Raw genomic sequence first — 22,714 nt, 5'->3', positions numbered from 1 at the left:
TGCTTCCTTGTGATCCAGAGAATTGGTATCATTTCATATGGTTTTCAAGGGAAGAAAGTTACTAAATGAAAGTGGAACACTTGCAAGGGCTCTTGAGAGGGCTACAAATGCGACAAAAGAAAACTAGATTTCTGTCAAGGCAAGCAAGTGGGTTCAGTGTTCTATAAAAGGGTGGAATATTTTCTTGACAAGAGAATAGTAATTCTAGAGGACAAAGGAAGTAGGGAAATGTGGCTTGGTGAGGAAAGGACAGGCCAGGGAAGAGGACAGGCTGAGTAGGGCAGGTGTGAAAGAATGGTCTTAAAATTGGCACAGTGAAGGTAGAATTCTGGGCTGAGAAAGGCAAGGATTTGGTAGGCAGACAGTAGAACAAAAAACTCAGGGTTCCTTTTGGAAATTTGATAAAGTTATAGGGATTCTCTGATGATTCCTTCCTTCCAAGTGTTAAGAAGAAAGCTAGAGGAATTAGCACTAACTAAGATTTGCTAGCAGAGGAAACTGAGCTTTTTGTGCATTTCCCCTAAAATCCCCTAATCCCACAGTCATAATGCAGAATCTTCCAAATACTCATTTGCCCTAATCCTCTCAATGGTTCACTTGGTCCTGGAAAAGAGTCTCGTTTTTGTTCCAAGTGTACTAAGATGCTGTTGCCTATTTTAAAGTAACTTTTTCCTCTTACTTTATTGACCCAATTAAAAGATCCACTTTAAATGACTGGAATTAAGCCAACTTAATGGGTTACTTGCATTGGATTGCTGGTCCAGTGCTTAAGGAGTACATGATCTACTGGATAGAATTAAAAGGAATTAAGAAATGAAAGAACTTTGTAAGTTCCCTGGCAGTCCAGTGGTTAAGATTCCACGCTTCCACTGCAGTGGGCATGGGTTCGATCCCTGGTTGGGGAACTATGATTCCCACATGCCACATGGCACAGCCAAAAAATTAAAAAAAGAAAAAAAGAAAGAAATGAAAGAACTTTGGGGAAATTTGGAAAAGTTTTTTATCTACCAACTCTAACATCATTGCTTCTTTTTTCTCTGCTACCATGAAGATCTTCACTAGGGAAGAAGAATCTGTAATTTTAATAAGAACGTTTTAAAAAGATATTTATTTGGCAGCGCCGGGTCTTAGTTGTGGCACTCAAGATCCTCTTTGTGGCATGCATGATCTTTAGTTGAGGCACGTGGGATCTAGTTCCCTGACCAGAGATCAAACCCAGGCCCCCTGCATTGGGGATGCGGAGTCTTAGCCACTGGACCACCAGGGAAGTCCCTCAACAAGAACTTTGAATAGTTTTAATTAAACATTAGTAATGGTAGCAAATTTTATTATAGTAACCATAGAATCAAAGAACTTCTTTGTCAGAAGGAACCTTAAAAGTCATTTGATTTCTCCCTATTCTGAGGCTTGAATCTCCTCCATACTGGCCTGGTCAACGTTTATTTTTAATGTTAAGCTGATATTGTGCAAACTCTCAGAATTTCACTCCTTGCTTCTGGTTCAACCCTTTGAAGTGATACTAAGCAAATATATAAAACCTTCTGCCATGGGGCATCTCTTCAGGTATCTGAAGGGAACTTCCATATCTCCCCTAAATCTTATCCTCTCCAGGCCAAACCTCTCCAGCTCCTTTAGTTGTACTTCAAATGGCACATTTTCAAACCCCTTAACCACTCTTGTCTCTCTCCTTTTAATGTACTCCAGATTCATTTTTTAAATGTCGGTGGGTGTGGTCTCACCAGCTCAGGGAAGAACAGTTGTGAATTCCAGGACATTATAATTTTTTAATGATGCCAGATATAGTTAAGTCTTTTGGAAGCCACATCATTCTGCTGATTCATATTGAGCCTGCTATCCCAAACCCCAAAATTTTTTCTCATGTTCTCCTAGCCAAAACTTTCTGAAAGAGGGAATATAAAGGGGGGAAGGTAAGACTTTGAGTGGCTGAATCTTCTTCATTCTGGACTAGTCCTTAACCAGCTCTTAATTTTTGTCTACAATGAAATCACAGCACTTCTATATGTGACTTTCTCTAACTATAATGAAAGAAGATTAAATTCTTTTGCTTCACAAATATGTATCAGTTGTCTGAAATCTAGATGAGTGGATTTTAATCTGGAGTGCACGTTTGAATCACCTGGGGAACATTTTCTCAACAATTTTATGTAAGCCCTTCTCGAGACTTATTAAATAAACACCACCAGGCAAAGCAGGCCTATTTTTGGAAGACATCCTAGTAGATTCTGTTTTATGTCCATGGTTATAAATTACTACTTTATATTCCCTCAAAAATTAATTATTGAGCACTAATTTTGTGCCAGGCACTGTTACAATCATACATACTGTCTCAGCTATTTATAAGCAAGAACATAAACATAATTAAACAAACCACTAAGTAATTAGGTAGTCATCTTTCATGGTCACTTACCTTTAAATACTTGAGTGACCCAGCGTCCTTGGAGCTCTGAAATGGGCATAATGGCACCCAAGGGCTGGATCAAGCCTATGATTGCAAGAGTTGGCTTTTCTAGGTTAGGAGGGAAGACCTTTTTATACAGAGATATCTTGTTTTTGACTACTTTGACAGAATCTTCAAGAAAAGGAAAGGCAAAGCTATAGCCTGTAGCAAAGATAACAGCATCAATGTCATCTTCCCTGGAGCCATCCTCAAATATGGCCGCTGTCTCTGTGAATTCCTTCACGTTTGATTTCACCTTCACCAAGCCAGAAATTATACAATTTGGCAGAAAGTCATTTATCGTTGGATGCTGACTCAGAGCTCTGTGAATGATGATAAAGAAGGAGAAATCAAGAGAGATCATGAGAGAGAGAGATCATTACCATGTAAGTAAAATTCTACTTTGATTGAGGTGGTTAATCAATATGCCATATAGTCTCCCTTTATTCATGAAATTTGGGAAAGGTCTAAGGTATACCAGCTTGATAAAGATAAGGATCTCAGAGTAAAAGTTGGACCCTGGATGGCATTGAAAGAGAAGCTGTTGGAGAAGTGAGGGAAGAATTATTTTATTTGATAAGTACATGCATGGTTTCTCAAGGACTAATAATGCTCTCAGTGATATGATAAGGCCACAGTCTAGTAGCTTCTACCCATATGTCAAGAAATCTGCAGAACTGGACTATCAGCATTCTGTTGAGTCTCTTTTCCGCTTCAAAGGCCCAAGAGCTAGTCTTGGACCATCATTTTCCAAAAGGTATAATAAATTACATGTGTATAGTGACTTACAGTTATAAACTGTTTTTACATTAATGTGTTTGAGTCTCACGTAAACCCACCAAAGGAGGCAGGACAGTTGTCACTATCCAGGTCTTATAGACGAGGAAACTGAGGTCTGAAGAAGTTAAGTGGCTTGCCCAAGGTCACACAGCCTAGGATTTTAGGATTTATATCAAATGGTTTTTTATGAACTCCCTTGAGATACTCTAGGCATGGTAAGTAGTGTTTTCTTGAAATAACATAGGATAAGGTGCAGAATCTTGGACCTTTCTAAAAGCAGTGTGAATCCTTGGATCCTGTGTTAACAGGCTCTGAGAATCCTCAGCCCATCATGTTCAGACAGAGCTGGCCTCTTCTTAGGAACAAGGTATGTTTAAACAGTATTACTGGTTTGCTGCATTTTGTAATTCTTTGACACAAACCTTTAGGTACAGATTTTGTTCTCATTCCAACCTAATTATTTCATCTTTCTCTCCAAACTTACTCCTGTTCACTAACAGTACCACCATCCACATTGTTGCCCAAGCCACAAAACTGTGAGTCTTACATCTGGTCACCAAGGCCATGCTTTCTCCTCTTAACACCCCCAGAATAGTTTTACTTATGCTGTTTCACCTGGGCCATTACAGCTGTCTCTAGGGCCTCCTGCTCCATCCCCTTTCAGTCTATCTTCTACATAATTTTTGGAGAGATTGTTCCAAAATGTATTTATTATTGTGTCACTCACCTGCTTAAAATCTTTCAGTGGCTCTGGGCTGTCTTCATTCTAAACTTTTTATTTAGCAGAGCATACAAACATTTGCATATATCTGCCCAGTGAACCGGCAGATATACTCAGTCACTCTTCCATCTTTGCCTGTAGTCCAGCCAAACCAAACTATGTGCAGGTCTCAGAGCATAACGTATTTTTTGCTATTCCAAGACCTTGTATTTATAATTAGAATGCTACTTCCTTACCCTGTTTGTTTGACTATCTCTTATTCCATAAATCCTCAATTTATTTTGTGATCACCAAAGTTATGGATGCTACAGTTTCCATAATTGGGTGAAATAAATGGCTGAAAGTTTGGGGAACACAGTCTCAAAGTATCACCCCACTGGTTAGTTTCAAAGGAAAAAAAATCTTTACAAAAAAGAAACCTGGTAGACCACCTAATCCAAGTTGTCAAATTTTACATCATTAATATGCAATAAACTGCTTATCATATGGCTCCTGATGTGATCCACCAAGAAGGCACAACATAACCTATGAATATTCACACCAAAATTGTTTAACCTAAATAAAATAGAGGAAGAACAACTATGAAAGTCCAAATTTAGAGACTTTATGCAAAACAAATGGCTTCAATTCTTAGAAAAAACAAAAATCCATGTCAAGAAAATGGAGATTTATTTAAGATTAAGAGAGATTAAAGAGGTATGACAACTAAATGCAATGGTGTAATACCTGACAGGACCCTGGATTTAAAACTATAAAAGCTACAGGAAATTCCCTGGCATTCCAGTGTTAGGACTCCAAACTTTAAGCAATACAGTGTGGCCAAAAAAATAAATAAATAAGCTTCAATATTATTGAAACAATTTGAGAAATTTGAATATGCAATATATTAGATAATGGTATTTTATCAATGTTAAATTTACTAAGTGTGATAATTATGTTTATGTAGAAGAATGCCCTTTTTCTTAGGCAATATATGCTAAAGAATGTAGGGTAAAGTGTCTTATTGGCTGCAACTTACTCTCGACTGGTTCAGAAAACAAAATGTATGAATACATGTATATATATATGGATGCTATACATGTATGGATCTATCTATCTCCAGAGAGAGGGAGAGGGAAAAAGCAAATATAGTAAACCATTAATAATCTAAGTGAAGGGTATATGGGTGCTCATTGTACTTACTATTTTATAGCAAGTAAATCTAAACATTAAAAAAATTAAAAGCTGGAGGGGAAAACAGCATTTAAAATCAGCTTCTAGAAATGCTGTCACAGTCTACCTTCTAGGCTGTGTGAGAACTCCTATCCTTCATACTCTCATAGCACCCCATGCATTTCTTTATCATATTCTATTGTCTATCTTCTTGTTAGAGTATTAAAGGAAATATCCATTTATCAAGTCTGTCATTTATTACTTGTGTGATCTTGGGCAATCTGGTATACATTTCTCTAAGTGTCAGTTTTTATATCTGCAAAATGGAGATCAAAATAGTACCAACCTATAGGGCTGTTCTGAGGATTAAATGAGATAATGCGTGTAACTCATTTAAAACCGTGCTTGTCTTATATTAAGTCCTCAAAAAGGTACAGTGTTATTATTAGTATTACTATTACTATTAGGTCTTTAGTCTCAGTATTCTCATGCCAGTATAATGCTTGGCTCATAACAGATGCTCAGTTGTTTGTTGGATGAATGAATGAATGATGCATTGCCCGCTACTACCATTTTGTTGTTGCTATTGGGCATCATGTAAAAAGAACTGGTACCTCGGGGAATGATAAAATGGTTAATGCCAAGGAGAATTATAGCCTGAAAATTACAGACCAGTAGATCTTGGACTTCTGTGGGGGAAAGGTAGAAATCTAATCTCAGATTCTGTGGACTTGCTTAATGTAAACATAGAGGTAACCCTACTATTAGCCTATGTGAACAGTCCTTATTCTTTGCCTTGGCTGTTACTGCCCACCTCCCAGCCTGGGAACATACCTGTGTTTAGGCTTCAGGCCAAACATTTCATGATCAAACCTTTGGTTCATCTTTTTTTCCAAAAATATATTTGCTAATGATTGACCACAAATCTTCTTCATAAAATATTTAAATCGAGAAGAGAATAACACATCAACAGGATATCCATAGTCTCCAACACGATTGAAGATCCAAGCCCCTCTTCTGGTGCTGAGGAAAACCTGAGGCATGGGGAAAAAATGTTTGTTTTTGCCATTCTCTGACTCATTTCTCTGAAGGAATGGGAACCCAGTTTCTTCAAGATGAACTTCAAACTCATTAGTCTGACTTTTTATTCCCTGGTAATATATATATTTTGAAATTTCCTGCCATTTTCTTCTCAAACACTAAGCTTACAATTAAATTGGTGTAGTCACTGACCAAGACTGTGTCTTGCTCTGAACTACCAGTGCATTTCTGTTTAATGTCATTATGCCTCCCTGAAAAGCCCCCTATCCCCTTCATGCTCCAAAGCCTATTCATTTTTACGACCCAGATCAAGTCTCCCTCCTCCATGAAGATACCACTGACTGTTCTGGCTGATAATTTTCTCTCCATCTTCTGAACTTCTCTAGCACCTGTCACCTGTCCAACTCATTTAAAGTCGTGGAACAGTAAAGCTGAAAGCAACTGGGCATCATTTGATCTGAACTCTTCTGTCTTTTTTTTTGCCTTTGACATTGTTTGCAGTATTAGAAAAAACTTATCATTTATATTGATATTTAATATTATATATTCTTGTCTTTTATCTTTCCAAATGTGTTTTCTCCAAGGTGGGAGGTAGAGCATATACATCCTTTAGTCCCCAACCTATCATCAGCATCACTTCCTTTTATTGAGAATTGTAACCTGTAAGTCACTGTACTAGGTCCTTTATCTATATTTTTATTTGATCAGTACAACAACCTCTTGAGGTAGGTATTGTTATGTCCATTTTATGGATGAGAAGCATGGAGAGGATGAATAACTTGCCTGACATCATATAGCTACTAAATGATAGAGCTGAATTTCCAACCTAAGTCTAACTGACTCCGAAGCCTGTGCTTAAGTAATGTTTCATCATTTATTTAAGGGAAAAACTGAAAATTGCAAGTAGCACAACAGGGAACTGGTCTGTCTTTCTGTGTTATCTGCTGGCTAAAGTCCATGTAATAAAAGTTTGGTATTCAACTACCTGGCAAAAGCATCACTTTCTCTATATTATAAAACTCACTGGAGATAGTTTCCAGGGTTGTAAGCTATATAAGTGCATTGTTTTATGGTCTCTTGTCTAAGCCCTCATGTTAAAAGGTGACCTGTCTACAGACGGATAATCATGTACTTCATACATATATTCTCACCCATGGTGACCTTAACTGCTATCATAAATAAGCACTTTTACATGTCACTGTTAAAAGAGCCTGTGTGTAGTCTTAGAAACCAAATGGTTTTGTGTGCAGCGTGTATAACGTTTTAAATATAGGTTATGAGTAATGTAAATGCTCAGAGCTTCAGTTAAAAAGTTCTTTATGTATAAAACAGTGTCAGTAATACAAAGGTCACAAAGCTTTCTCAGACACAACCACCTTACCTCCACCCACTCTTCCTGCCTTGTTCTTTGGCAATTTACAATTCCTCAGTGCTTGTAAGGCCCATCTCCTCTACAACTGACCATTTAACAAGCCAATGGTATTAAAGAAAGCTCATGCCTTCAGTCTCCACCACATACCTTGTACATTCTTTTATCATAGCACCCACACACATTTTTACCCTTTATTGTTTATATACCTATTTCCTAATAAATGCTTGTTGAATTAATTCATGGAGTAATATATAAAATTAGTTTTGTGGTGATAGATGGGGATAGACCTGAGAAGAAGTGTTATTAAATGGAGTTTGTGGGTAAAGTTCATTTCACAAAGTTGTGGCATTAAACTTCTATTTGGGGTGGGATAGGGAGGGTGGGAGGGAGGGACACACAAGAGGGAGGAGTTATGGGGATATATGTATACGTATAGCTGATTCACTTTGTTATACAGCAGAAACTAACACACCACTATAAAGCAATTATACTCCAATAAAGATGTTAAAAAAATAAATAAAAATAAATGACAACCCTAAATAATAATAATAATAATAATAATTTTAAAACAATTTGTGGAGAAGCACAGCTTAATTAAAGTTACTGAAGGACAACCAGGCATTTATGTATTGCCAATAAAGTTGTGATTCAATAAATATATGAATAACAAAATATATCAATATTGTCTTTTTCTAGGAATTTGTAATGAAGATACTTTCTTCCGAGTTCAAAATCTATCATACAAAAAATAAAACAAACAAACCAAAAAACGCAAGGACATAGAAACTGCTTTAGTGTGAATGTTATTCTGTGTTACCTAATGGGATGCAAAGGCTGGGGAGAGCTGCTTGCATGTGCTACAATGTGGATGCTTTTCATACTGATACCCATGTTGTCTCTAGAAGGATTAGACTTCTTTTTTCCATTTGGGGAGTGATGAAGAGTGAAGAGGAAAATTCCTCCAACATCCTATGAGTGAAAATCTTTCAATGATTGAGTACACTTTCCTTCAGATAAGAGCATATCACTTCTGCTGGCCAACAGGTGATCCACACTCTGAATGCTGCATTCTAACAAGCTCTCCCAGCAATCACTTCGTCTTCTTCAGAGCCAGAGGCACACTCTGAAGAGACAGCTGAGTGAGATTATGAGCACAGTTTGTGGTCATGACCAAATTCCTTAGTGTGAGGCCAAATGAATGATGGGAATCTAACTTGTAACCTTGGTTCCATCACATCATCAGTCAAAATGTTGCCAACTGAGGCAGTGAAACCAAGCCCCCTGCATTTGCCATTGGCACTGATGGGCTGTGTGCAGCTATCCATGCACTCTGCTGGGTCCACCTGCAGCTTCCTTGGTGAAGCAAAGTAAATAATTTACTAATTCAAACCTGCTTGGCTGTGTGGCTAATTTCCACAGCTAGATCGCCTCCAGAATTCCCAATGCCAATTATAATGACTCTCTTTCCAGTGAAGCTCTCTGGATTCTTATAATCTCGACTATGGAAGTACTGTCCTTTGAACTTCTCAATTCCTGCAAGAGAAGGGGAAATTATTACTGGGTGATGGCTTGTTTGATATCATTTGTTAAATCATTCACTTTTTTGCAGTGTGTAGAGTTTATGCATATATTCTCTGTATGTTCTCCTTTTACTCAGGTGCATTCTTGCCTTTCTGAATATTTTTGCCTGTTTTCTTTTCCCATAGCCTCAGAGTGGAACCTTGTGATTTCCTTATTATAAGTAGTCTGCTTAATTCAGGATCTGTTAGTATTTTAGACCTGTGGACTCACAGATCTAAACTGCTTCAGAAAACCTCCATTCTCTTTTGTATTTTCATCCTGTTTATTTTTTTTTAATTGAAGTATAGTTGACATAATATTATATCAGTTTCTGATGTACAACATAGTAACTTGATATTTATATAGATTATGCAAGTTATTATAGATTATTATAAAGTTATTACAATATTACAGTATTTTGACTATATTCCTTGTGCTGTATATTACAACCCTGTGACTGATTTATTTTATAACTGGTAGCTTGTATCTCTTAATCCTCTTCACCTATTTTGCCCATCCCCCACCCCCTCTTTTCATCATCTATAAATACCTACTTCCATTCCAATTGGAGTATATATGTTCTTATATACTCTAAAGTATACATAGAGTGCTTTTTTCCCCCAAAAATGAAAATCCAGGTCAAAGACTGTAATTAAGCTCTTTCTTTAAGCTTTATTTTCTTCCTTAGAAACTCAATATTTCTTTTTTTTCCCTCGATTGCTAAAAAAGCCCTCATTCAGGTTGAAGAAGATATGGTAAATATATACAATGGAATATTACTCAGCCATAAAAAAGAACAAAATAATGTCATTTGCAGCAACATGGATGGACCTAGAGATTGTCATACTGAGTGAAGTAAGTCAGAGAAAGACAAATATATGATATCGCTTATATATGGAATCTTAAAAAACGGTACAAATGAACTTATTTACAAAACAGAAATAGACTCACAGATGTAGAAAACAAACTTATGGTTACCAGGGGGGAAAGGTGGGGGGGGACGCCTATACTGGTAGACTGGGATTAACATATACACACACTACTATATATAAAATAGATAACTAATAAGTACCTACTGTATAGCACAGGGAACTCTTCTTAGTACTCTGTAATGAGCTATATGAGAAAAGAATCTAAAAAAGAGTGGATATATGTATATGTATAACTAATTCACTTTGCTGTACAGCAGAAACTAACACAACATTTTAAATCAACTATTCTCCAATAAAAATTTAAAAAGATAAAAGGCCTAATTCAATCTAATGCAGATCAACTTTTTATCCTTAAAAAAACTAAAATTATTGTAAAAGTAAACATAGAGCCTTCTAATTTTTCTCTAGTCCCCCAAATTACTGTTATCTCTACCTCCTAAATAGCATTAATACAAGTTACCCCAACATCTTTCAGAAGAATATGCAGAATTAGGATAAGCCTTATTTCATCCCAAGTTAGGGATCACTCAGGCAACATTCCTCCCATTCTTTAGGGATCAGGTCACAGGCATAGTCCAAGTGTCTTCCTTCCTTGTAGGCTACTTACCAGGGAAGCTTTCCAAGGGTAAGTGAGCATTGGTGTGATGGCCAGTGCAAACCATAACTCCATCGAAGACATTCACCTCCTTCTTCCCTTCAGATTCCGTGACCACCTCCCATTGGCCTGAAGTGGAGAAATCAGGCTGCTTCTTCACACTGCACACGGTGGTCTGAAAAGAAAAGGGGTAGCCACAGGGCACTATAACCACAGCCTATATAGTGGACATCTTCCCTGACAGGACTTTCCTTGCAGAGGGTAAACAAAGGGCTGATACCACATAAGAGGCCTCATGCAGGGGTATTTGATTTTCGTACTCCACAAATCAGAACTTTTTTGTTTGGGGCTGTGGTCAGAGTGAGAAAACTTCCATGAGGCAAGCTAAATAAAACAGAGTTGGCAGACTAATGTTGCACTCTCCACTGATTCTAGAAAAGTGCAAGTTACTAGTTCTCTTGGACCATACCTAGGGCAATGTGATACTTGAATAAAGTTTGGGCTTCTCTTGTGCTTCTGAGACACTCCATGCACTAAATGCCTATTCCTCCCCATACCCCGAGACATCCTGAGACCCTCTGATGCCTTCTTACCTCAAGTCCTGTTCTCACTGTCTGACCTTAAATTTGTGACTGAGCTAGAGGGCTCCCTTTCCTAACAGAGTAGAAAAACATCTCAGTGACTCATATTTTATGTAAATGAACCTCTCTGACTCCCATAAATGCCCATTTCACAAGTAACTATAAAGAAAGAAGGTGTGAGGTGGGATAGTCAGTGGCACAATTTTTAGCTTTAAAAAATAATGATAAATATAGGTTACTCTACCCAGCTTAAGGAAACATTAAAAATGTGTTCCTGTGCTTCTAGGGTTTATGACCATAATGTCTTGGTTGACTAATAGAGATACCCCTCTTGTATACCTGAGACATCCTATACTACTTATAGTTCCTCTCTATCATGTTCTTACTTTTACACAGGCTGGTGCTTCTGCCTGAATAATCCTTTTACTCTTTCTTCATTTGGAGAAACTCACCCTTCAACATTTAGCTTGGTATTATCTCCTCTAAGAAAACTTCCCTGGTGTCTGATGCCTCATGCTCTGATGGGCTGTGTCCCTCCTCTGAGCTGCAGTGTATAGATTTCAGTGGCATTTATCACTAACTCTTCATTTTTATAATTATGTTTACAATGAAATTTCTCTTCATTTTTCTATCTCTATAACTAGACTGTGAAATCACTAATTTTTTTTGTTTTTGTGTCTTCACTGTTTAGTATGGTAACAAACCTCTTCAATAAGCATTTAAAGAAGTGAAGAGAAGGACCACTAGGCTGTAAATGACTGACTTTGGAAGTCGTCACTGGATATTGCCATTTTAATTTTGTCGTTAAAGAGAAAGAGTCATGATTTAGTAGAATGATCAGAAGGTAGAAGACTTGGGCTTTTTGCCAGCTGTCAGAAGTATTGATTCTTTTATGGTCATGGTTTAGGATGATAGGAATATCACAGAAGACTTTAGAGCAGGAAGGAACCAGTGAAGTGATCTAGTACAATAATCTTGTTTTACAAATAAACTTAAGACACATCGGCGTTGAGGAACTTACTTGTCTGAAGTCACAAGTTGATTAGTGGTAGAGCAAAGACTAGAACTCAAGTTTTTGCTTCCCAATTCAGGGTTCCTCCCTCTACACCAGAGTTAACTTATTTGCTTCCTCATAACTTTTCAAAACCTACTTCACTGGGTTGTTGTGATCACATAAATAATGCACTGGAAAATACTTCAGAAAGTATAAAAGGGCTAAGCAGCAAGTTGTGGAAACAGAAGGTTTTAAAGTTCCCATGCCTGTCAGTTCCCTTCATTGTTTTATTGTAATCAAATGCTATAGAATGAAGGCAATGAAATGAAGGTGGCTTCCTGGATCTGCAGTCAAAATATATAGAAGAGGGACCTTTCTATGAATATTTTCAGACATAGAGAAGACATAGAGTAGAATCTGTCTGGATAGGATAGATACATGAGTATATCAAACCAACCTATACATAAGCACTGGTAAATGAGAACAGTTATTCATTTACTTGAAACTCCGAACACAGAGATATCCACAAAATTCCCTACCTTAAATCGAATGTACTTTAGAAGGTCAAATTCTTTGGCATACATCCTGAAATACTCCAGGATCTGGGAGTTGTGCATGAAGTTAGGATAGTGATCTGGGACAGGATAGTCACTGAAGCACATCATCTCCTTAGAAGTGTTGATGATCACTGACTTGTAAATACTGGCCCTTCCTTCTTCAGGTTCTTCCTGCAGTAAATAAAAAGCATTCATAGCAATTTGAGAATTAAGGTCATGGTTTATAAACAGCCAACAAACATTTGAAAAAGTTTTCTGAAAGAAATGCCAATTTAAAAATGTCCCCTCCCCACAATCCTTCACATCTCCCAGTATTTGTGCCCTCGTGCAGTCTCTTCCCCTTGAATCTAAGCTGTCTTCATGGCTTGCTTTTGACCAACAGCATGCAGTTGGAATGATACTGAACGGCTTCCAAGACTAAGTGATAAGTAGTCTTGCAGTTTCTGCCTGAGTCTCTTAGAAAGCTTACTCTGGTGGAAGTCAGCAGCCACGTAAGAAGTCCAGCTACCCTGAGACCACCATCCTGTGAGGAAGCCTGAGCTAGCCACGTGAAGAGCATGTTTGAGATGTGCAGCCAGCCCCCAGAAGGTCTAGTCATCCCAGCTGACGTTCTAAATATGTGAGCAGTGAGGTCATAGCACACGTCCGTCCCAACTGTCACCTGATTGCCATGACATAAGACTCCAAGTGAGAACTGCCCATCTGAGTAATAGTCTTTTAAATAGTATATATATTTCAAAGCCTAGGGAAGTTTCAAGAGTTTCATACACTTGCCACATTGTTCTCCAGGAAACACTGTACTAACTTACATTCTGTCCACTATGTGTTCCCATTTTACCTCGTTTTTACTAATTTAAAAGACAATTACTCAGTGTTAGCGAAAATGAGGTGAAATGAGATCTTAGTACAATGTTTTCTGGACAGCAATGTGACAAGAATATGAAACCCTTGCAACTTAGCCTTTTAAAGAAAGATTTAGCATTGTAGACAAAGATTTATGTTAAAGGATGTTAATGATAGCATTATTTATAACATAAAAATGAAATAAGCTAAATGCCTGCAATATTGTGATTTATCGGAAATATATATTTGGTCATCCAGATGGTCAAAATATATTTCTCATATATATTTGGTCTTTCTCCACAGTTCCTAGCTCAGAGCTCCCAAAACTCTCCTAATATCCTAAGTGTTGAGAGTGATAAAAATTGCCCTTTGTTATGTTAATATGCTGACTTTTAGAAAGCAACTAAGGATGGGGGCTGGTTACCAATGGAGCAAACCCTGTAATTAGAGGGTTGTAACTTTCAGTTGCCTATCCCCTGACCTCTGGGGAGGCGACAGGGGCTGGAAGTTGAATCAATAGCCAATGCCCAGTGATTTCATCAATCATGCCTATGTCATGAAGCCTCTGTAATAACCTAAAAGAATGGGGTTCAGGGAGCTTCCAGGTTGGTGAACCAAAGAGATTAGGGGAGAGCGGTGTGCCTGGAGAGGGCATGGAAGCTCAGTGTCCTTTTCCCTATGTATCTCTTTCATTTGCCTGTTCCTAAATTATATTCTTTTATAACAAACCGGTAACCTAGTGAGTAAAGGGGTTTCCTGTGTTCTGTGAGCAAATTAATCAAACCCAAGGGGTGGGGGTGGGGGTGGTCATGGGAATTTCTGATTTATAGTCAGTTGGTCAGAAGTATAGGTAACAAACAACCTGGACTTGAGACTGGCATCTGAAGTCCAAATCCAAGGAGGGGGTCGTTGGAACCTCCAATCTGTAGGTGGTTGTTCAGAAGCCCAGGTAATAACCAGGGCTTATGACTGGTGTCTGAAGTGGGGTTGAGGGACTGAGCCCTCAATCTGTGGAATCTGACGCTGTCTCTGGTTAGATAAGCATCAGAATTGAGTTGAATTCTTGGACATCTTGCTAGTGTTTGAGAATTGTTTGCTGATGTCTGGGGACCAACCGCCAGCCACGCACACACACACAGACACATTGGAATTGGTCTCAGAACTATTTAATGCCCAACAAAATTCACTGTAATTTTGAGAACCACTGCTCCAGATCCTTGCCACCTAAAGTAGGATCTGTGGACTAGCAGCAGGGGCATCACTTGGAAGATTGTTAGAAATGCAGAATCTTAGGCCCCATCCCAGACCTACTGAATCGGAATCTGCCTTTTAACAAGATCCTCAAGTGTTTCAGATGCATCTGAAAGCAGAGAAGCATTGCTCTAGCTGATATCAAACCCCAGGTTCACTGTTCTTTCCCCATCAAGGTTATCTTCTTTGCTTCCTCAAAAACTTCTACTAACTACCTCATGGGGTTGTTGTAGTGACCACATAAAATAAAGCAGTATCTACCCAGATTGTTATATTAGCCTGTCACTGAGATATCACAAACCATGACTTTTCAACTCTATTATATTTTTTAAAAATTGTTTTGATTATGGAAAATTACCTTAACCAATTTGGACCCCCTCTTCTCTTTTTATTCCAGAAATAGATATTTGGATGCTGGCTATTATTGAACATTAAATGGCCACAAAGGAGAGTGTTCACTGGCTTTGCCCACATTAGAGATGGTTTTCCTCCCATATTTAGAGAAGAATTTTTCAGTTTCAGAATCCTGAATTGATCATTCCCATTTCTCTGCCCCATACTTCAAGATCTCATTCCCTTTGGCTGCTAATGGTGTTTTTACAAGTCTCTTCCAATCTATCCTACCTATTTCAACCAAAGTGTTCTTTCTAGTGTCTGGTTGTATCTCTGTCCTAATTAAAATTTTGGATACTGCCCCATTTTCTCTAGTGTATATTTTTCAGCTTAGGATTCAAAGACCTCCATAATGTCTTATAGTCTATTCCTTATCTCCCCAACTAGATTGTAGGCCCCTTTACTTGTATTCATGATCTTTCCTACAGCATATAAAATTATAAATAGCAGTTAGTAGATATTTCATAGATGTATGTTGAATTATATTGAGAAAGGTACATATAGAAAAAGGAAGTAAATTTACATAATGCATAACAAACTAATGAAATACATCAAAGTTCATTTAAAAACAGTTGAATAAGATATTTTAATCTTATTCACAAAAATTTGTTGTAAGGAAAGTTGCAAAATAATATAAAACCAAATGCATATATTCATTTTATAGTATTTAAAATATCTATTAATTAGAAACCACTTAAAATGCCCCCCTCCCCCAATATGAAAAGATTTTAGTAAATTATGGTATCTCAATATGATTCAGAATTTACCTTCCACACCACTCCTTAAGTATCCTGCTAAATTCAAAGCAGATCCTGTCACCCCACTGCTTAATGGGCTCTAATGATTCCATTTGGAAAAGCAAATTTCTTATTTTGAAACTCAGCATATTTCACAATCTATCCCAATCTACCTTTTTATCTTCATTTAGTGCTCTCAGTTAACTTCAAGCTTCTGAGTCATTAAATTGTTGTTGAAACATTCCAGACTCTTTCACAACTTTAAACTTTTGTAACACTACAGTACAGCTTCTTCATTTGGAAAATTCCTATCTATCATTCAAGAGTTACATCAAATGTCACTTCTTTGGAGAAGTATTTCTTGTCCTCTCCACTGAGTTAAATGCCCCATTCAACCTCCAAGCTGCCAAAGCTCTCCGCTTATATTGCCATCAAGGCAACTTAGAACACACGATGTTCTGCATTTGTTTCTATGACTATGAGGTACCCAAAAGTAGGATTTGTGTCTTATTTTTTGTAGCTCTATCATCAAAACACTACCTCATATATAGTGGATGTTTAATAAATGCTTTGAAATGAATTAATGAGTGAATTATAGAGATTGAATTTGGAGATACTTAAAACTATGATTTTGAAATCTGTGTAGAAACATTGAAAATGGCCTATGATATAACTTTAAGTGGAAAAAGTAATATGACAAAATGCAAGTCACATTCTAATCACCGAGTATATAATATTATGTATGCCTAGGGCAACTGTATACCTATGTCTACCCATATTTATATAATTACACATTGTATAATCCCTGCCCTGTTATACGAGTATATTTTATTTATTTTAAATCAATAAAACTTGAAAGTAGGAAAAACAAATTGATTTATTAAGAAGGTATGATCTTTTATTTTATTTTTGTAGAAATGTTGTTTATACTACACCTTCATGTTAAAAACCTTCAGCAAAATAGGAATAGAGGGAAATATCTTCAATTTGATAAAGAACATCTACAAAATACGTGCAGCTAACAGCGTACTTCATAGCGAGAAAATGGACAATTTCCCCATAAAATTGAGAACAAGTTAAGGACAGCCTCTCTTACCACTTCTATTCAACACTGTACTAGAAATGCTAACTAATGTAATAAGATAAGAAAAGGAAATAAAAGTATACAGCCTTGGAAGGAATAAATAAAATGATTTTTATTCACAGATGATATGACTGTCTAGGTAGAAAATCCCAAAAAATTAAAAAAAAATTCCTGAAACTAATAAGCAATTATAGTAGTGTTGCAGGATACAAGGTTAATATACAAAAGTCATTTACTTTCCTATATACCAGAAATGAAAAACTGGACTTTGAAATACAGTACCATTTATAATAACACCCCCCAAATTAAGTGCTTAGGAAAAATCTAACAAAATATGTATGAGACTTATATTCAGATACCATAAAACACAGAAGAAGAAAATCAAACATATAAATAAATGGAAAGATATGCTGTGCTCATAGATTGGAAGACTCAGTATCATTAAGATGTCAGTTTTCCCAACATTATTTGTAGATTCAATGCAATCCCAATCAACATCCCAGCTAGCTATTTTGTAGATATTGACAAACTGATTCTAAAATTTATGTGGAAAGAAAAGAGGTTTAGAATAGCCAACTTTGACCTTAAGTGTGGACTGTGCATAGTGACTTTCTTCCAAAGAGTATAGTATGACAAGGGAGAAAAAAAAGAGCAACTTTACAGTGGCAAATCTTGATAAACACCATCTCAAGCCAGGTCGGCAAGGTTAGCATCAATCAACTGTGATAAGTTTGATAGTATGTACCATTGATATGATGTGATAAGAATAGCACTTTACCTCTAAGGTCTTCCTCCCCAAAATTCATAACTCCAGTCTAACCATGATGAAAACATCAGGCAAAGTCCCAGTTGAGGGACATTCTATAAAATACCTAACCAGTAATCCTCAAAACTGTCAGGGTCATCAAAAACAAGGAAAGTCTGAGAAATTGTCACAACCAAGAGGAGCCTAAGGAGACATGACAACTACATGCATTGTGGTGTTCAGGATGGGAACACCTGGAACAGGAAATGGCCGTTAGGAAAAAACCTAAGTAAATCTGAATAAAACATGGACTTCAATTAATAATAATGTATCAATACTGATTCATTAATTAGGAAAAATGTATCGTACTAATGTAAGATGTTAATAATATCTGGGCATGGGGTATATGGGAACTCTGTACTATCTTCCTAATAATTCTGTAAATCTAACACAGTTCTAAAATTCAAAGTTTATTTAAACATGTTGTTTGTATATAGCACGTTTTTTTAAAAAAAAAATTAAATTAATGAGTGGTAGGGTCCTTTTGGAACCAAGATGTTTGAGGGGGCAGGGGTAGACACATTCCTAACTATTAAATTTGACTTCATTCATTCATTCAGTAGATATTTCTAAAGTCCCTCTGTAATAAAAACACTATATTATTGCTAAAAAATACAAGTCTGTCCCTGTTTTCCAAGGGTTCAAAGTTTAGTACAAGGAGTAGAGCCATGCTTTCCACAGCAGGTGTGTTGGGATGACTGAGCTAAATGAATCACAGATCTTACCCCTGTGACAATAATCATATATTTGTATTCTTTTTCAAGCAACTAAGAAAACAAAGTGTTATTGTGCGTCAACAAAAACCTTCAAGCCCTTCTAAATACCTGATTGTATCCTAGGTGGGGTTCATCACTGTCAACTCACTGCTTTATAAAAGAGAGTGAGGGCAGAGCAGTACTGGGTCAGTGAGTGGAAAAAGAAGCTTCTGCTCCTGCATTTTAGTATTTCCTACCATCGGCGAATAATCTGCCCTCTAGAGATGTATCTTGATTCTATTTCCTGCCTAAGCATATGGCTCACATTGAGTAGGAAATTCATATGAGAAAAGAGAGAACCAGGGACATAGGGTAGTGTAATTGGAGCTGAAGGGATTGGAGGCAATAGTAAGGGCAGAATAAAGGAGAAAAATGACTCCCCATCAGTGGGAGGAGTGAGAACAGTGTGGAGCTTCTGTTCCTTTGACAGACTCTCAGAATCCCGTGGGACAGAAGCTGTCTTAGGACTGTTGTTCTCAGCGTTGTCTTCACACTGGACACATCTGGGGAACTCTAAAATACTAATGCCTGGTCCTTACTCCCAGAGACCCTGTTTTAATTGCTTCTTCTCTAATGTGTAGACAAGGTTGAGATCTGCTGGTAAGAGGTCGTGTGGTGGCCCCGGAAAGCTCAGGGCACCAGAGTTTATCCTCAGAAGTCCTTTCTCCATACATCCTTAGCTAAACTGCAGAATGCCTGAGGGCAGTGGCAGGAGGTTGTATAACTCTGTATCTCCACACCATCTAACACAGTCTGAGCTTCAGAAATGTTTGTTCAATGAACTGTTACCGATTTTGTTTTAAAGATGCAATGTCATCCTCATTTATCTCCTGGGAAAGCTGGGGTAAAAGCTGAAGGGCAAAGGTTTCCATGTTGGCTGCGCATTAGAAATAGCTAGTGGAGATGTTTATTGGCACCCAGGCCAATAAAACCAGAATCTGGATGGACTGATTTGTTAAAGTTTGTTAAAGTTCCCCAAGTGATTGTTCAGTGTTGCAGCGAAAGCTGACAGCCACTGCTCTACAGTTACCCTCTTGTAAGTATTTTTGTATCCATTCAGTTGTCTTTGGGGGGGGGGGTTGATATATTTAAGAATTAAAAACACCTGTTCATCTAAGGGTGTTTATTACTCAATTTCATATTTTAAATTAAAATGTTCTAAATATGCCCATTTTACATTATATTATATCCATATGGTACCTTTGTATCACATATACAGTTTAGTACCTCACTACGTGAACTGTAGTTATCAGATCAGCAGCATCAACATCACCTGGGGCTTTACCTGAAATATAGAATCTTGGCACCACCCCAGATTAATGAATCGGAATGTACACTTCAGCAAAAGCTCCAGTGATTCATGTGCACATTAAAGTTGGAGAAGCACTGCTTTGGTATGCTTTAAGGATTTTTAAAATTCAGATTGACTAAAGAATATTAAAAATTATTTTCCAGCAATACATGCTTATTAAAACCTCAGCATTTCATAAGGGATTTATCATTTTAAGCTATTTCGTTCATAAAGTAATATTGCAGTATGAAAATTAAAGTGATATGTCTCACATTACTACTGACTTTTCACCATCAGTCTGGTCTAACATTAATGAGGAGATCAAGAAGAAAGAAATTTATACTGAGTCCCTGAAACCTGTTACAAGAAAGAGAAAATGGAAGCCCTGAGTTGCCAATGGCTTACTGGACACCTGGTAGCAATGGTGGAATTCCAAAGTGCTTGGGACGATCCTATATATGAAACCCCCAATGAATTACAGAAAATTTAAGGGGGGTAGGATGGGGGAGAGGAAGACTCCAAATAACAAGCAAGGGAGTCACAGAAAAGCAGATCTCAGAGGCAATTCTTAAGGAAACCAGCATCAGCATGTAAAACGTTTAATCTGCAATTAATGGATGTTTATAATACCACAGGCTCCACAACTGTGTAACTGTGGAGTATGTGAGAATGAAGGTCTCTATTTCACAAGCATTCTAAGCAGCCACCCAGGATATTTTGCTTCTCTAGGCTTCATTTATAAAATGTAAATATATTTGGTGCCTAATATATGCCAGGCATCCCCCGTGGCTCTAGAAATATAGTGGTGTTTGTGTGTGCATTTATAATATATGTAAAATATATGCATGTTATATATAATGTAATAGACACAGATGTGGTCTGTCTTAACAGCAGTCAGAGCATTATGATGAAATATAGCTTATTTATTTTCAAGAAAGCAGTTTATAAGGTGCTGAAATTTTGCCAAGAGTATAATCAGAAAAAACTCCAAATTGGGTCTTTAACAGAGAGAAAGTTTAAACCACTTTGGAAATAAAACCTGATAATCAGATAGGATGGTGGACCCTTCACTAATTTCATGCCTGATCAGTAGTTACCAGACCTGGCTAGGATGCTTACCAGACACCAAATGTGTGGGCCACACTCTAGGCCTACTGAATGATAACTGATGTTTAGCAATTATTGTGCCACTGTTATTAGTGATGACATAAGTATTCATTCACTTAATCCCCGCAATAACTCTATGAAGTGGGTGCCAGTATTATCTCCTTCTTAAAGATGACAACACAGAGGTACAGAGAGGTTTAATGGTTTTCCCCAAGGTCACAGTAGTATTTGAACCCAGACGTGCTCTTAACCTCTACACTATACTGTGGCTGGATTTCAAAAGTAAAATTTTCTATTGATTACAAAATATTAATTAACAGTCTTTTCAGCCATGCCCAAGACTGATTATGACCGAGGCATGGGTGGTTGGGTGGTGTGCTAAGGAGTATCCACCCTAGATCTGAATAAGGACGATTGTCAAATAGAGTTAGTCCCCAAGACGGAGCCCAGATGCAAAACAACTGTACTGCTGTTCTACTAAGGAATGCTATGAATGAATGAAACCACTTTTAAGTAGCTGGCCAACACCGTGTTCGTTTTGTGAAATATGAAACAAATCTGGACACCTTAATACACTTAAAACACTGGCTTAAAAAGTGAGTTGAAAAGCAAACCCAATGGATGTTGCTTTGGAGATCAGTTAAGGAGGGTGATATTCTTTGACATATAATAAGCTTAACTATCATTTAAGTAAGAAGATACCTTAACTGTTAGTAACAAGTTGCAGGGCTCGGTGTGCATATTAAAACAACTCAACTTTAAAACTGAGTCTGTACAAGGACAAGAAAACCCAGTTGCAGGTGCCCTCTGCCCTTCTCTGAAGACGGGACTACTGCTTTGATTTCTCAAGTGAAGGAAAAGTGCCAAGCAAGGAAGGCAGCCAGATTTTATATCCTATTCAAGCACTAGAATCATTAGAGAATTGTTTAAAGTAAAGAAGGAAGGAAACAATGAAGGAAGGAAGATAAGAAAGAAAAGAAAAAAAACAGTAAGGTTAGAAGAGACAGAAAAGGGGGATTCCTGGAAGGGGTTGTAAGCAGTATTCTAGATCACTTACCGATGAACGCAGACCAAGATCAGCCACTTTACATGTGTGCCATTCTGCTACACCCTCCCACCAAGATTGTTACCCTTTTCTGGATAGCAGCAAAACTCATTACAGACAGTGCCCAGCTTGTGATTTTTTGACTTTACAATGGTTCAAAAGCGATACACATTCAATAGAAACCACACTTCGAATTTTGAATTTTGATCTTTTCCTGGGTTAGCGATATTTTGTAACATACTCCGGTGATGCTGGGCAGTGGCAGCTTCCAGTCAGCTGGAAGGATCAGGAGGGTAAACAACTGGTAGACTTACAACCATTCTACACCCAAACAACCATTCTGTTTTTCATGTTCAATACAGCATTCAATAAATTACATGAGCTATTCGACACTTTATTATAAAATAGGCTTTGTGTGAGATGATTTTGCCTGACTGTAGGCTAACGTGTTTTGAGCACGTTTAAGGTAGGCTAGGCTTAGCTATGGTGTTAGGTAGGTTAGGTGTATTAAACACATTTGTAACAGAATATTTTCAATTTACGATGGGCTTATCAAGATGTAACCTCATTGTAAATCAAGGAAGATCTGTAAATGAAAATGATCTCTGTGCCATTTTCACAGACATCAGTAAATGAAAAAACGAGTGATACCTGCATCCC

At 37.4% G+C, this 22,714-nt stretch overlaps 1 protein-coding gene across 1 annotated transcript in view; it reads right to left on the bottom strand.

Moving 5' to 3' along the window:
- The window catches only part of LOC103089199 (dimethylaniline monooxygenase [N-oxide-forming] 5), a 28,418-nt gene that overhangs the window by 5,377 nt on the left and 327 nt on the right, over positions 1 to 22,714 (bottom strand). Inside the window, exons 2-6 of the mRNA XM_007445872.1 lie at positions 12,726 to 12,914; positions 10,624 to 10,786; positions 8,915 to 9,057; positions 5,946 to 6,145; positions 2,429 to 2,781 (exon numbers count right to left, since the gene is read on the bottom strand). Of these exons, the coding sequence (XP_007445934.1) occupies positions 2,429 to 2,781; positions 5,946 to 6,145; positions 8,915 to 9,057; positions 10,624 to 10,786; positions 12,726 to 12,914 (1,048 nt within the window). The remainder of the gene's footprint in view (positions 1 to 2,428; positions 2,782 to 5,945; positions 6,146 to 8,914; positions 9,058 to 10,623; positions 10,787 to 12,725; positions 12,915 to 22,714) is intronic.

This window comes from Lipotes vexillifer, unplaced genomic scaffold, assembly GCF_000442215.2.
Source record: "Lipotes vexillifer unplaced genomic scaffold, Lipotes_vexillifer_v1.1 scaffold1480, whole genome shotgun sequence".
Lineage (NCBI taxonomy): Eukaryota > Metazoa > Chordata > Mammalia > Artiodactyla > Lipotidae > Lipotes > Lipotes vexillifer.
The sequence above is the reverse complement of the archived record's forward strand: the minus strand, read 5'-3'. Positions and strand labels throughout refer to the sequence as shown.